This window comes from Nipponia nippon, unplaced genomic scaffold (assembly GCF_047370975.1).
Source record: "Nipponia nippon isolate SJK-2023a ecotype South Korea unplaced genomic scaffold, ASM4737097v1 scaffold_2, whole genome shotgun sequence".
NCBI lineage: Eukaryota > Metazoa > Chordata > Aves > Pelecaniformes > Threskiornithidae > Nipponia > Nipponia nippon.
Genome location: NW_028262336.1, coordinates 59678452 through 59694445, shown reverse-complemented (window position 1 = coordinate 59694445; position 15994 = coordinate 59678452). Strand labels below are relative to the sequence as shown.

At 43.0% G+C, this 15994-nt stretch overlaps 1 protein-coding gene across 1 annotated transcript in view; it reads left to right on the top strand.

The window, feature by feature from the left end:
• The first annotated feature begins 1171 nt into the window (after window positions 1–1171).
• Window positions 1172–15994, top strand: part of VWA3B (von Willebrand factor A domain containing 3B) — a 70336-nt gene continuing 55513 nt past the window's right edge. The window contains exons 1-7 of the mRNA XM_087758716.1: window positions 1172–1259; window positions 3345–3431; window positions 5064–5282; window positions 7135–7229; window positions 9617–9867; window positions 11950–12109; window positions 14747–14916. Coding sequence (XP_087614842.1) covers window positions 3392–3431; window positions 5064–5282; window positions 7135–7229; window positions 9617–9867; window positions 11950–12109; window positions 14747–14916 — 935 coding nt within the window. The 5' untranslated portion in view covers window positions 1172–1259; window positions 3345–3391. The remainder of the gene's footprint in view (window positions 1260–3344; window positions 3432–5063; window positions 5283–7134; window positions 7230–9616; window positions 9868–11949; window positions 12110–14746; window positions 14917–15994) is intronic.

The window sequence follows — 15994 nt, the reverse complement described above, 5'->3', positions numbered from 1 at the left end:
TCAGGAGATTGACTAGATTGACTTTTGGGCATCTACTTATAAATCCATTGCACTTGCATTTTCAAGAGAAATTTTAAAAGCCCCCCGCTCCCAAAATATGGGTCCTTAAAGAAGCTTGTGTTATGGCAGTCGCGGTGTCTGAAAGGATCCAGAGAACATTCAGTACCTCCTATTTTTAATGATATAATGGGAAACTGTTTCATGCCTGAGAAATAAATGCCTTTTCCATACCTCAGGGGATCAGTTGTGCAATCCCGAATGACTTGCCTTGCCTAGACTAGTCTTTAAACCCTTGGTTCCAACTGTACCAGAAGCTGGAGCTCCAGAAAGGCGCATTCCCATCCCAACCGCATGCCTTATAAGGAACTTTTCTTCCCTATCGCTGTTTACCAAGTCATCTGTGAGAGCCGAAGCCAATGCTTTGGCGTGCCGCAGGACGGCCCCGTCCGTGCCTGTGGGTGTGGATTTACATCTGAACATCAATACCTAGATAAGACTGATCAGTTGATCCTATAAAGCGACCGATCTTTTATTGCTGTGTGATTGCAGAGTAAACCAAAGCAAAACAGAGAAAGTGCAGAGCTCAGCACTATCTGTTTCTTAGCTGGAAACTGTGCTCACAAACATTTACAGCCCAAATAATGCATATACAGACCTGGGTTTCTGGCTATCTGACATCAACAGGAGCTTTTTAATAACGAGTTCAGGTTTATGACACACATTTTTTGTATGTTTTACTACACTAGAGTGATTTTTAGTTAGGCTTCTCCAGGAGCATGGCAATTCCCCGGCAGCCTGTGTCACTCCTGTGATTTAAACAAAGGACACGTGGCTGCTCTTAATATAAATATTGTCAGTGGCTTAGTCTAAATTAAGAATTAACAGGACCAGAAGACTCGGATCCACTATATATAGATTTCTGTGACTCCCCAAGTTGGCTCGCGTGTTTTTGGCTCCCGAAGAAACGAATGCGCGCCGTTCTTGTGGCGTCTGTTGACAATGAATTGATTCCGCGTTATTTCCCCGCAGCGGGGGCAGAGCGCAGCGCTCCGGCGCAGCGGTCCCGCCTGGAAGCCCTCGCCCAGCCCCGCATCCCGCCTGTTTGCCGCCCGTGGGCAGCTCTGCCCTCTCCCTTTTCCTCCTCCCACGCTTCTGGCTTGGGGAGGTGAGGCCCTGCCGTAGCAACCGAGCCGTCTCCGGGTCAACAGCGGGGCGGTGGCGACGCTGTTTGAGGGCGGCGGCGGCGCGGCCGGAGGCAGGTGAGGGCGGGCGGCGGCCCGCGGCGGCCCCCCGGGCCGTGCCGGAGAGCAGAAGGCTGCCGAGCCCCGGCGCTGGCGGGCGGGCTCGGGAGGCGTGGCGCCGACCCGTAGTCCTTGACCCCCGGGGGCTCGCTTTCCCTTCCCCGCCCGTTTCCGTGCGGCGCATCTGGCGACGCGTCAGTTACCTCAGGTGGCGGCTGTGAGGGCGGCGACCGCTTGCCCACCCCGGAGAGGCACATAACCGCGCCTCCCCCTGGGTGTCCCCGGCGGCGGGTCAGGCCTTGCCCCGCGCTCCCCCTCTCCCTCAGGCCCGCTGCGGTTTTGCAGTGACACCCTCGCTCCTCTTTCCGCCGAAGGCAGCTGCCCGCCTCGGCCCTCCGCGCGCCTTCGTCTGGGGTTGGGCGCTTGGGCGGGCGCGGGCGGCCTCTCGGGCAGTGCGGCGCGCGGGCCTTCCCGCGGCGCTCCCGGGAGCGTGGGGACGGGCGGGTGCTGCCGCCTCGGCAAACGCCGCCGCGCCGGTTACGAACCCAAAGCGCGTGGGGGGCGAAGGTTTTAGCAGATAGTTTGCACTGGGCAGAGCGGAAGGGTAGAGGTGCCCAGATGAACTCCCGTTCACCTTTCAAAAAGAACCTGTTTTGATGCAGACGCTGGGCTGAAGGTTATCCCAGCTGTCATCGTTTTCGAACTCCAAGACTTGAGGTAAACTCGCTGTTTCCGCTGGAAGTCGCTTCGTTTCCTTTCAAATGCTCCTTTTCAGAGGGCGCCAGCATTTCACGTCCAGGTCTGTCCACGCGGCTGGGGGCGGTGCTGGAGGCTAACGCAAGGGAAAACCTGTCGCCACACCCCTGGGCATCTGGAACACGAGGTGGCACCTGGGATTCGTTCTCCGATGCAGGCTGCTGCTTGCAACGAGTCTCAGTTACTACCGTGAGAGCACTGAGGCGCTATTTCTGCACCCTGAGAGAGAAATGGCACGGGTCTGGCGGCTCCCTTATGGGCGCTGCCTGCTGCGGCTCCTCTGTGGCAAGGCCTCCTTCTTCCTGCGCCGACACCAAGTCCCTGCTCGTCAGGGGCTGTGCTGGGGGGCATCTTCTGTGCAGTGCCTGGGGTGTTAGGGTGCAGAATGGACTCCAGTTTTTTTAACGTCCTCCCTGCCTTGCACGCTGTTCCTGTCTTTCTGCATGAGCAGGACAGAGACCAGAATGGTTTATATATTTCTGTATGGGTGTTTAAACCCATATGAGGGGAATAAATAGCATGTTCAATTCTGTAATGAAGAAAGAGGAAGGAGGCTAAGTCTTTGGGTTCTTATTTTATCCCATTTTTGCTTTTCCCATAGGAAAAGCTGCTTAATGACAATAGCTAGCATCTGGCCTGTTAGTGATTCATAAATATCCCTCATTCATTCATCTTATTTATTAAAAGAAGAACCAAGTAAATGGCAAAACACTATGTCTCAAAGCGATACAGTCAGCCAATACATGCTACCTTGCTTCATCTGGTGTTTTGTTTTCTATTCATATGTTTTGTCTTATTCACAGTTGGGCCTTATACCACATAGACGTACATGTATGCATGCATAATTCTTTTTCTTTGTGAATCATCTTGTAGTCTTATAGGCAAAGTTATTAATCTCTTCACAAAATTGCTTCTCAGATACTCCCAGGTTTAGTCATAAATTGGATTATAGCAAAGGTAAGGCATAACGCAAAGCAATAATAGAACATAATACAACTGGCTGACAGCAGGCCAAAACACTACACTCATTTTTCTAGCATATCTGTGTGGGAACTTCCACATGGGCTCTTTTTTATGATAATTTAGAGGGAAGGAAGGGAAACCGCATTACTGATTTCCCACTTTCCCATTTCTGAGTATTGGGCTCCCTGTCAAATCTGACTTCAGCCTTTCTTGACATGGGGAGTAGCTATCCTTTTTCATTTGTAATATTAATTCCCTTGAGGAAAATCTTGATCTCAACCTTCTGCAGTTTATTATTGCCTGGGCCTGTGGAGCTGGTCTCCAGTTCATACTGACCTGTGCATGGCAATATTTTAATTTTTTTAAAACATACAAATTCCTCAGGTTTTTAAGAAGAAATCAAAGAGGAGCTGCCAATCAAGAGATCTGTCATGACTGGCAGTCCATGTAAGAGACTTGCCTGGAGTGACTGTGAGTATTTCACAACTATTTTTTGATAGATTCCATGTTTTCCTGGATATAACTTCCAGTTTTGTTTGCAGCATTGTGGTGTGCATGCTGCTAGCTGTGTACAAGCCTTTCTGAAGCTGTGCCAGTCTCACCTGTGCTGTATATGGGGTGCTGTGCTGGCCTTTCTGCATTTTCGGAGAAGGAAACTGGGAATGACTGTTCAAGTGACTATAAACAGTGCCTGGCTATATATAAAGCTCAAACAGCAGCAAACCTTCACCTGTTTCTCTCTAGAGTTAACATCTGTCACTGTTGCTTCTGTATTGAGCAGAGGAGGAGGGCTGATAAAACGTCAGCCTCTACGGGCCTGCCAGCCCAGCGCCCTGCTTGTAGGACTGATGACTGTGAAAGAGCTGGTGCCAGTCTGCACCATATAGAAGGATACTGTCACTGAGAGATGATTTCCGAAGATACAGTCTCATTTCCTTTCTGTATTATTAACTGAGGAACAGTCTATCTAATGAACCTTTGTAACCAGGTCAGTTGTTGTAACATTTGATGTTAGCAGAGAGTTCTGATCATACGCCACACTAGACTGAAGGTTATTTTTTAGTCATTAAAGATAGAAGTACCCTCCTTTGTATTTTGGACCAGTTTGATCTATGCAGTACATTTACAGCCAGCTTACAGTATATGGGCAATGTGGGACTGGGATACTCCAGATAATGTTGATGCTGGAGAAAATGGACAAATATCAAAAGTCCACAGAAAATAAACTTAGATACAGCAAGGGTATTTAATCAACTAGAGCCAGCTTAGCTCATGCAGAGTATTTTGGGAATGAACAGGAAATACCAAAGTCCTTCTAGAACCTCTATGCTGAGGAACAGAGGCGTTACTGTTGTTATCGCTCCCATTTCTGCCTCAACCACTCCAGGCTCTGGGCTGTCTCTGCTGCCAGTTTCAAGTGAAGCTAGCCCAGCCAACTGTACATCGGTGCTGGGATATGTCCATTGTTCTGTAGAACTTAAAATGAAACTGGTCCTTCATGTCCATGATTTCCTGTGCATGATCCATCGCTGCCTGGAGCAGATACTGCCAGAACCATCCTTTACACTTGAGGTAAATGATGTGAGGAGAGGGAGTTTCACCAGCCTTGCAAGAAAGTCAGGATCTGCTGCTGGCGCTGCTATTACTTATGGTAGGAGTTCAACATACAATTGTTAAGAAAGCCTTGTTTATTGCATAATGCTTCTAATGTGTACGTAGTGATGGTCTGACAATCTTTGAATGCCTATTATGAGTTCTGATTTCCAAGATTTAGGAGAGATGTCTTAGGAGCTGGAAGAATTACCATTTGGCAAACTGGACTTAGCTTTCAGGGTTTGGATTTCAGCATACAAGAGACATTTTCCTAAATAAGTTGAAGGTACATGTATATGGATGAATAAAAAGACATAACACCAAGTAGATGTGTAGGACTGAGCGCAGCTTTCTAGATTCAGAACATCGTTCAGTATAACAAAAGAAAACAAGAGGCGAGCTATATGTATACAGAATACCACAGAATACAGGTAAAGAAAGGAGACAATTCAAGTGAGTGGTTTGGTTAAGGTATAACTGTTGTGTTTCCCTCATTTATCTTTACAACAGATGCCTTTGATTCAAAGCACAGAAAAGATCCCGAAGATGCTCACGAGGCCCACAAGAAGAAATCAAAAGAGAGAGAAAGGAGCCTGGCAGTCAGTCAGTGGGACATGGATGTACAACCCCTCATTTCATCTTCTAAATGGCTTCAACTTCATGGCCTCAAAAGAAACAAATTGTCCCTATCCCAGATTTTGTCACAGATTGGATTCCAGCACAGGAAAGGTACAAGACAAATCAATAATGGAATAATTAAAAAAACTCTGACTTTGAATAGTCTGTAGGGTCATGCTCATTTTGCACCCCAGTGTACACAGAGGAGATTTTCACGTTGTCTCTTATCTTATGATAATGGCAGAAAGGGAAGCTGTATCCACAGTTGCTGACACTGCCAGTTCAGAGAACTGAGGAACTCCATCTGCTTTTGATCTGAGAAGGACTTAGGATCTGAGAAAGGCTTTCCTTACTCAACTGTACTGTTGCTTTACCCTAGGCTCCAGTTCAAATCTCTCCAATTTAGCTATGGATAACAAACCATAAGATCTCTGTCCATTTTTAGATAGCAAATATTATGTATGCTGTGCCATAATCTGTGATCTACTAGTTGATCATCAAGGCTAGCCAGCCTGCTTGGGAATAGTATATTATTTCCAGGGATCCAGCTTTAAGGAAGCAGTTAAATTAATTTAGAATTCAGGCTGCTTTTCGTGCAAAGTCAGGCTATAGAAAAATGCTCCTTTGCAGTTATCTGACAGCTGCAGGGGAGAAGTTTGCTAATAATTAATAATCACTGTCATAATAGTGCTTTGCAGAGCATGGTAAGATACTCTTTTCTTTGAAGAGCTTGCTGCCCGACAAGTAGGAATTGTAATGTATTGCAGTTGTTCTAGGTTGCATAATCTAAGATTTTGGCTGGCTTGTGTCCATGGGGCATTCAAAGACCAGCAGTGCGGATCCTGAAATCCTGTGTGCTGTAGATGAAGAAGCTGTTAAGCAGGGTTAATGTTGTTACAGTGTAATTTTAGGAGCAGAACCTACTAGCTTAGCAGGGCAGCATGCTGTACAGAATAGCTGCTTTGTGATGTTAAGTATTCCCACCCCTAATGTTTTCCTATCAGTGGAGATCCTGCAGAAAATTTCTAGCTACTGAAAGAACAGCGTGCAACCTTTTCCTTAGTTGCACCTACTTCTGCACCCATTTAGTTGTGTAAGAGAACATCATTATCTGTACCAGATTTTGTATTTTGTTTGATGGACAAATATTTGCAAGTCCTGTCGTGAGGTAAAGGGATAATACAGAAGTTTAATTGCCTAAACCTTTCATTTATTAAAGTCCCATGTAGCTTTTTGGCTTATAAATAATTGGTTTTTTTTCCCCCACTTCTGACTAAACTGGCAGGGAGCAGCAAGAGCAGGGCTGCTCCATGGGGGGAAAATGAGCCAGGAGCCAAAGAGGACTGCAGCCCAGGCAGTGCCCTCACTGACCAGGATGCAGTCCTGCAGCATCTAAGCACCGCAGGTGGAGCAGGGTGCTGCTAATGGTGTCCACAGACACTCCCAGACAGGGTGAGGTGATGAACCACGTCTAGGGTCCGGCCAGGGAGTGCAGCCAGGAGCAGCAGGAGATGGAGCCAGACACAGGACTGGAGACAAGGCCATAACATAGGTCTAAGGGCCACATCCAGGAGACAGAACTGGAGACAAGGCTATAACATAGGGCTCAGAGGTCTATCCAGAAGAGAGGTCCACTAGCAGAAGTTGAGACAGGTACACCTACAACACAGCTAAAGCAAAGACTGGGTGCCCAGGCCTGAGCGCCGTGTGAGTAGAAACCCCAGGTGAGGCTGATGAGGTCAATCAAGGCCTGTTGGTGCCCTCAGGGCCCCAACATAGACATAGCCAGAAAAAATTGTAAAACAAAACCATAATTAAAATTTCTCTGAAGTTACTTAATGTCAAGAATTCAGTACAGGTGCATGTGGCTCACACATGGATGGCATGCCCGTCAACCTGAAAAATATCTGTTTGAAGTAATCCTTATGATTAGCAACTTGATCTCTTTTAACCTTTACTGTAGATTATGTGACCACCTTGGGGAAACTTGTGGCTTCTAGGTATGCAGATGGACTGTTTCCTCAATACAAGAGAGCACAAGATGGCAGCGTGTATAATGTAAGTGTGACTGACTTGTGGTAACTTCCCTGTGCACTGAGAAGTTATTATCACTGTAGCAGAATGATGTGACTAAAATGTCTCCCTATGGCATGGAATACTTATATTCTTTGTGAGAACTTTACCTTTTTGATCTTTTTTTTTTCTGTTTTGTCAAACTGTTAGTGATAACAACCAGTGGTAGAGAAGCTAGATATCTTTTTCTTTTTTTCCCTGCAAAGTCTTACGCTGTTGCTTTGGTGCAGCATTGCAGTAAATCTTTCTAGACAAGACTGCAGTTTCTAAGCAACATTTACCCTGTCTTGAAAGAGGGAACACTTAGAAGATGCTCAGCCGAGTTAAAAAAAATAAAATCGTAGTCAATAAAACAAATGGGGATGCTGAAATAAGAAGACATAATGTGCTGTCATTGCCGATGCAAAGCGCTGCTTTGCTTGGTGCCAGCGGGTCACAAAAGGCTCAGCCTACTCTATAGAGACAGCTAGCTGGATCTCTGCCCAGGCTCATGTTCTAAGGAATGTCTTAGCAACAGCTGCTGGCGGCCCCATTGTTAAGAGCATGGATTCTGATTGAAGAGATACGCATGTGAGTGAGGAGGGGAGAGAGTTAATTCATAAAAGATTTTACAAAAGCAAATGGCTTGTCATTTTTTCTGATAACTAGAGCCACTTCTGAGGCACAAGGCTTAAATATGTGAAAAGAACCATTTCAGGAGCCTTTTCCCCTCATTTTTTCCCATTAATTCCACGTGAACTATCTGCATAATGTCTTTTAATCTTAGGACTTGTTGCGAGCAGTAGGAAAGACATTTCTGGTAGCATTAAGGTAGCAATGCCATTATACAAGACCTGGTGAGATCTCATGTAGGATATTATGTACAATATTGTGTACAGTTACCACAGGTTGAGAAGAAACAATTCAAACCAGAACAGGTATTGGGAAGAGCTAGTAGGATGAACTGCAATGGAGTGCTGATCTTATAACAGGGCTTGGTTGATGTTGACATATATAAGTAAGACTGAAGAAGACTGACAAAGGGTAGCATTGTTGCCCTTGAATGCCTACAGAAAGGCAAATTACAGGGGTCAGGAAAAACTATAGTTTTCTATGCTAAAAGGCATGCTAGTCCAAGAATAAATGGGTATGAACTGCCATGAATAAATTTAGGCTGGACAGTCAGAAGTTTTCCAGCCCTCAGAGAAATGGGAATCTGGACTGTCCAACTACAAGTGAAGGGGTGGTGCAAGAAAACTGCTTTATTTTAAGATGGAGTTTGATCGGAGTAGTGCAATAAGCTTCTTTGTATGAGTCTGGCTGTCATAGAAGGAAAGTCGATTTTCTAAGTGCTCCTTCCCAGGCCTACATTCCTTTGGCAGACAGCCTGAGACTGTATCTGGGAGGCACATTACAGGGCCCTAGCTGACATTAAAGAACAGAGGAAAATACAAATGAGAGGAAGAAGTGTGCAGGCTGCTACACAAAATATCTTCTCCCTGAGAAATGTTCTTGTTTAAAAACATTTGTATCTCCAAGGTTTTGTATTTAGTCCCGGAAAGGTAGTTGGAGGTAGAAGGTAGCTGGTAAATTAGTTTACATGGGTCAGAGATACTGGGGGAATGTCTTTACTGGAACCTGCAGTGAATTTTTAAACCCACAAGTCATTTTGCGTGGTGAACATGTATACATATATTCATAGGGAGGGTCTGGTGTTTTTCAATTTTATACTGAATCTAGGTTTTTCTTATTTTACTGATATGGTATGGGAAGTTTTAGTTGTTGATTACAGTTGCCTGAACTAAGTTTGCTTAAGCACCTACCCACAAATAGTTAAGCTGTTATGCTGGGCATTGTTAGTGAAATAATAGTACAAACAGGAAACGTTTTACATTTTCCTTTCAAATGCTAAGGACAAGGTGGAGATTGAAGCGCCCCAGAACCAAACCCTGCACTCCCCTGTATTGCTGTACAAAATTTTAAGAGCCAGTCAAAATTCTAGTCTAAGAAGGTACAAAGTTTCTGTGTCCTTGTTTGTTCACCCATCTGCTTTGCAGCCCTTTCTACATCCTAGCCTGTGTTCAGCTCATTCTAATTGCTCCAGTCTTGAGACAGACAAGTCAGACAGCCCACTGGCACTGTCCCATGCTTATACAGAAAGATTATGAAAAGCAATTAGGACAAAATGCAGTGTCTTTTCTATTATAGCTTAGATGCATTTGTCAAGTATTTGCTCTTGAAATAGCGGAAGAAAAATGGGTTGTTTTCACTGCTACCTTGGCTGGCATATCTGGCACTTGCAAACCAGCTATTGCAGCTGTGCTAAGCTTGGGGCTGCATTTGTATTATTTGTTTTGATGCTCAATTTCTTTTTCTCCCTTATTTAAATAAAGCTGACAGCCAAAAAAGAACTGATTCTTCATTTTGTGGATTGTCTAATGGGAGCTATTGAGCTATATAAGGAGCGAATGGAATGGTTAACCAGTGAGAGCCGGCAGATATTTGGAGTGATTCAAGAACAGTGCATTGTCATTGTTTTGGATTTTGGCACTGCAGCTCCAACTGAATTTGATCTATGTCGGGATGCACTTTCTATGGTACTTGTGGAACAGGTGACCCAAATTGCCAAATTCAACCTCATTCGGTAAGCAGAAAGAATCATAGAATCATAGAATGGTTTGGGTTGGGAGGGACCTTTAAAGGTCATCTAGTCCACCCCCCTGCAATGAGCAGGGACATGTTCAACTAGATCAGGTTGCTCAGAGCCTCCTCCAGCTTGATCTTGAACATTTCCAGGGATGGGGCATCTAACACCTCTCTGGGCAACCTGTTCTGGTGTTTCACCACTCTCATTGTAAAAAATTTCTTCCTTATATCTAGTCTGAATCTGACTTCTTTTAGTTTAAAACCATTACCCCTTGTCCTATCACTACAGGCCCTACTAAAAAGTCTGTCTCCATCTTTCTTATAAGCCCCCTAGAAGTGCTGGAAGGCTGCAAAAAGGTTTCCCTGGAGTCTTCTGTTCTTCAGGCTGAACAAAGACGTTCATATCTGCCCAATGCTGGAGAATAAAAAGGAGTCTCGTATCATACACACGTGTTTGGATAATATGCTTTCTGTAGTGGAAATTGTCCTGATTCGTGTCACGGTAGTATCTACAGTTTTTCCACCAAGCTTCACCCACAGTCATGATGAGCTTGCTACTTCCATTTAACAGAAGACCATTGTTACCCTGAAGAACAGATAGAGTAACAGAACCCAAATGCTGATATACGCCTTCTACAAATGTAGCACAGAAAAACAGAAAGATAAGGGGGCTTTTACAATGGCAGTAATGTTCCTCAGGCATTTAAGTATTACACAGTGAAACAGTGAGTTCCCATCTGACTGCCTAGCCATTCCTGTGTCTTTAGGCATTACAGGTTTCTGCCTTACAGCTAAATGTACACTCCCCCAAGTGCCATAGGCACAGGCATAGTCATTTGTATTTCTATAGATTTCCATGGTCACAGAAATCAGTAGAAGAACTAGGAAACAATACTAGATTTCCATAACAAAAGACAAGTGCTTGTTCCCTAACATGAGTAAATGAATTTGGCTTTAGTTACAAATAGAAGAATAGAAGCAGCTATTCAAATTTATGTATCTCCGCACAAATTCTCATATATGCGTAAAGGTTTGAATGTGTAAGCTTGGGTTTGGATAGATGAGTGGAATTTTGTGAAAAAAAACGATGCACAAATTAGGTCATATAATTTTAACATTGGTTCCACAATGATAATTTGCAATTACACTGTGATTCTTAAAATCGTTTTACCCAGGCTTTGTCCTACAGATTTGATTCTGGTGCCCTATCTTGATTCTCTAGCTTGTGATACAACTGAGATTTGAAAAGTAGAATATAACTTCCATAGCTTTTGAGAAGCATATAAAACATTTTCTTTAAAAATTATCTGCAAAGCCAAGTCAAAATTGAGGCACAATAATTGTGTTCATCGATTTGTTTGTTTGCACAGGAGGGAGACAAAGGGCAATATAGCATATAAATTATTACTCTAGAAGAATACTGGGAAGCATACTCGTCTTTTAGATTTGCAGGAAACTCTTCAAAATAGTGCTTGATGGAATGTCACAAATACTGGAACCAGTTGTTTTTTTTATTTGCTTTCTGTCTTTTTATGTACAAATGCACAGGCATACATGCTCATATACTTTGTACTTCTGTACTGCCATTAAGACTAAGGCCTTTGATCAATTAAAATATCAAAAAGCTTAGCATCACAAGTTTTATTTTGATGGGTAGATAAAGATCAGCCCTACTACAAAAAAAAGAGTGTCAGTTAAAATGGTGTGACACAAAGGTCATGCAGCAAGTTGTGGAAAGAGACCTGTGGAAGCCAGATTTTTTTTTTCATACTCATATTTTAAAAACCTGATTGTGTGGGACATATGAATTAGGAACTGTTTTTAAAGTACTTTAGCTCTCTTGACCCTACATTGGATACAGTTGTCTCAAAAAAAAAAAAATCTATAAAAATAACAGTATTTTTCTAGGGGCTTTATTTTTCCTGTACTTCTTTTATTGCAAGTCTAGATTTAGTATCTGTGGTTTATTGTAATTACTACTTAAGAATATAAAAGAATAGTAACAATAGCAGAGCTCTACTCTTTTGCTCTACCAGCATTATCCTCGCTATTTCTGATTTATAGTTAATGTCCTTTGCAGGGCTGCTCAGGATCTTGTGAAGTGGCAACAGAAATCTACTCCTGTGTCTGAGCATACTGTAAAGTCTGCTATTACGTGGCTCTGGAAGCTGGACCCTATGACAGCTGCAAGCGATACCAACTCTGCTGAAGCCCTGCTGGAAGCCATGAGTGATGAGGCGGTAAGCTCATACATCTTTTCAGAAGCCTCAAGTAAATCCAAGAATATTCAGTGCCAGACTGGCTACTGTGATTTGCCCTGATGAATACTGCAATGATAAATATTAATGACAGCATTTGGAAAGTTTTTTTTTTCCCCGAGTGTAGCTGCATACTATGTTTACTGATGGCCTGTTTATGTAAATGTACTGTATTTTGAATGCAGAAACTTGTTTATTTTCTTTTCTGGAGTACACAGAATAAATAACGTATTCAGTCATTAAGGGAAAGAGAAAACATCTTCCCTTCCACTTTCTTTGCCATATATGTTTTTCAGGGCTTCAAGTTTATGAGAAAATTGCTAGTATCAACATTATTGAAGACAGGGAAAACATTTTTATTTTGTTATGTATCCAAAGTGCTTATGAAAAATTATATTTAAAATCCAAAATAGTAAGTACAGAGATTTATTCAAGCATTAATTCATGGTAGGGGTATGCAACTCCTTTTTCATCAGCCAGGTTATAGCTAGAGTTTCTTCCCGGACAAAAAGACAAAGCATGCACAGGTATTGCTGCAATTAAATTCTGTCTGTTCTAAAAGTACCATATTACTTTATTCATTATAGCAGAGTCACAAGACATAAAACATACATGCCATCATTTGAGCTAGTCACTTAAAACTTGTGTTGTTAAAGAGATATTTTATGAAATTTGCTTACAATGTACATTGTTTCAGTTCCCTAGCACCCGAATTTCATGGAAAATTGGGCCTACTGTGTGTGGACTAGAATCATTGGTTTTCACTGCCATTTAAGATCCATCCCTGTGCATAGACCCAATCCTAATTCCTTTGTAAATCTCATTCTGAGACATTGTTTGAAGGAGAAGGGAAATTTGGCTGGAGTTTCCTTCTGGTTCTGTGTGCTGGTAGATTCTCATCCAGGTGAACCTTGATGTTTGGAAACTGGTATTAAAAAGGAACTGGGTGAGGAACGACTTATGCAACAGTGAGTTTTTTTTATGGCTGCTTTTTTAAATGCCTCCTTCATAAATTTTATTAACATCTTCAATTGGCAGTATACTACTGTTTTCCTGGTGGGAAACGAAAAAGATCATATTTAGATTTCAGTATTGTCTGCGTGAAAAAAAGGCTTGTTGGACTTGGTGGGTCTGCGTATGAATAAACAGAAATTAAAATCTGTCCAATAGTGAGACATCTGTTATTTTTTTCTGGACATTGGTGGGCTAATGAGTAATCTGGGGGAGTCAACTGTGGCAGGCTCAACATAAAACAAACTTCAATTACTCCTAAATACAGTCATTATCATTCATAACTGACAGTTCACTTGAATGCAAGCTTCACTGTACTGCAGGCTGGGGGAGACCCCATTCAGTCCTAGGCAAAAGCTGCATACTCACTGAACAGTCGTAAATGACTCATTCCTCAGAACTGGCCTCATCAACAAAAGTTGCTCCAAGACAATAGCTCATTTTTCCCTAGACTTGGCTCTTCCTGTGATTGCTTTAGCTGAGCTTTTCTTCCCATGTATGGTGATTCCCTAGATTTCCTTTCCTCATGACCTGTCAGTCCCAAGCTCAAGATCACTCTGATATAAGTTTGCAATCCTTTGAGCTCTACCTGCCATAGAGGCATCCACAGTGTTTCACTTGCGGTTCTGTACAGGTGCCGCTCTGCAAAGTGTGGGTCACCCATCCAAAACACACCTCCCCACCAAGGTAAAGACTGTGAAGAACTGATCATGTTCTCCTTCCTCTTCTCGTATGAAGTTTGTTTGCTTGTTTAGATGGCTGCATAAATTATAATTTTCAAAATATGAAGGACTAAATGGAAAGGTTTTAACCTTTCCCCACTAATCTATAAGGAACATTTCCTTTGTGGTATGGTATTGCTGGGTTTTTAGTTAAGTGGAGTGAATTGTCTGTCGTTAGCAATTCTGTTCATTTTCTTGTGAGGAGCTGGTTCTGCATCAGCTATGCCCAAGAAATGTCAGCATTTTAAAAGTTGCAGAGGCAGGCAGTAAATCCTTTGGAGGAGGTGTGAAAACTGATACCCTTATTGAATATCAAGTTTATTAATTGTTGGCAGTCTTAGGAGGGAGGGGGAGAAGATGTGAATCTGAAGGAACACAGGGAAAAGTGGTTGTGCAATATGCATGCGTTCCCCTAGGTCAGGAGCCTCTTCACCAAAAGGAATAGGAACAAGGTGTTGTCCAAGGACTGGGTCTCAGTTGGGAGAGCTGTGTGCATGCTTGGAAAGTTTTTTAGCTGGATGAAACAGAGAGGGAACCTAGTAAAACTGAACTAAAGTAAATAATACAGTTGGCCTTCCTTACCACCTCTCTTCAGTTTCAGTTAACTTCTGTGGAAAGGGGCTTGCACTGGGCAGAATCAGACCCAGGGGCTGTGGGCCAGGTTCTCTTCTCACTTCAGGAAATTTTATGTGCACTTCATTTGAATTGCTACCGTAGATGAGAGGGAGAACCAAAGATCTGAAAATCTTATAGCCCAAGTAATGCATCAGTTCTACCAAATCTTCCTACAAGCACTCAGCACAAGACAGTGCTTGAATAAGTACCACGCATTGGTGTAAAACAATGTCTTGCAATTCCCGATTTTTTTTTTTCTGTTTAATGACAGGTTGAAGCCATTTATTACTTTGCTGTGGGTGATGTTCCAGTGGACACAAAGCAGCTACTCCTTGAGAAGGTTTCTGATGGCCCCTGTCCAGTCAACACTGTATCTTTCAATGCTAGGGAAGATGAAACTATTATATTTCTGAAAGAATTGAGCCGCTTGGCCTCTGGCAGGTATGACAAAGAAGAAGCACAGTAATGATTTCAGTACTTGTAAACTGCTTTGCTGCTAGGAATGGTATCGGAAGATATCTGAATATAATCCCTGTTTTACTCATGAGGAAAATGAGACAAAGCAGTTCAGTAAGCGACCTGGGGAAACTGGGGCAATAGTCTAAGAGATATGACTAAAATGCAGGGCCTACTCGAACAGACCAGCTTCTTTCCACATATGTGCTCACTGGCTTGCAGAAAGGTCATTCCTTTTTTATATCCAAAATTGCCTGTCATCTGCTCTTCTTTTGAAATTTGAAAAATTGTTCAGTTGAAAGGGTCACAACATAAACAAGTTTTTATTGTATTGCTTTGTACTCTGGTAGTATCCACGGGCACCAGCAAAGGATCTAGAATTTTGTTGGATCAAGTGCCATACAGACATATACTGAAAAGGTAATGCCTGTCCTAAATGGGCAGTTCCTGGAACAACAGAAAATTGATGTGGTGTTATCCATCAGGCCTGGTTGTGTGGAAATGCAGTTCTGTACCATGCTCTCTAGGATGTATTTGGTATGGTTGGTGGAAACTGATATATTCCACATGGCTTGTTGGCTACTTTATCCTAGGAATCAGCTGTGTGGTGACAATCAGCCTTCAGTAGAAAGGGATAATAAAACTTTAATCTTGATTCTGATATCAAACTAAGGAAAACAAACGAACAAACACAAAACCCCACAATACCAAACTCATGATGAACAGCAGGAGGGCAGTAGGAGCTAGTAGGTGTTTGTCTGCTTAACAGAAGTCACTGCACGGTTACAGAGCTGTGAAATGGCTGCTGGCTCCTTCTGTTTCACTGTTGTTTGTGCAAGAGTGGGAAGACCTCCAACAGTAGAAATCTCCCAAATGACAGCAGAGTAATTGGTAAGATGGCAGCTGCTTAGCTCTTATAGCCATCTGTGTTTAGAAGTAGCTTTTAAGAGATGGAGCGTCTGCCAAAAAACAAGACTGTGGGAAAGTGTTGTGTTTGCTCCCCTCTGATGTGTGTCTAAAATGATTGTGGTCATTTAGAACCATGGTACCTCCATGATACCAG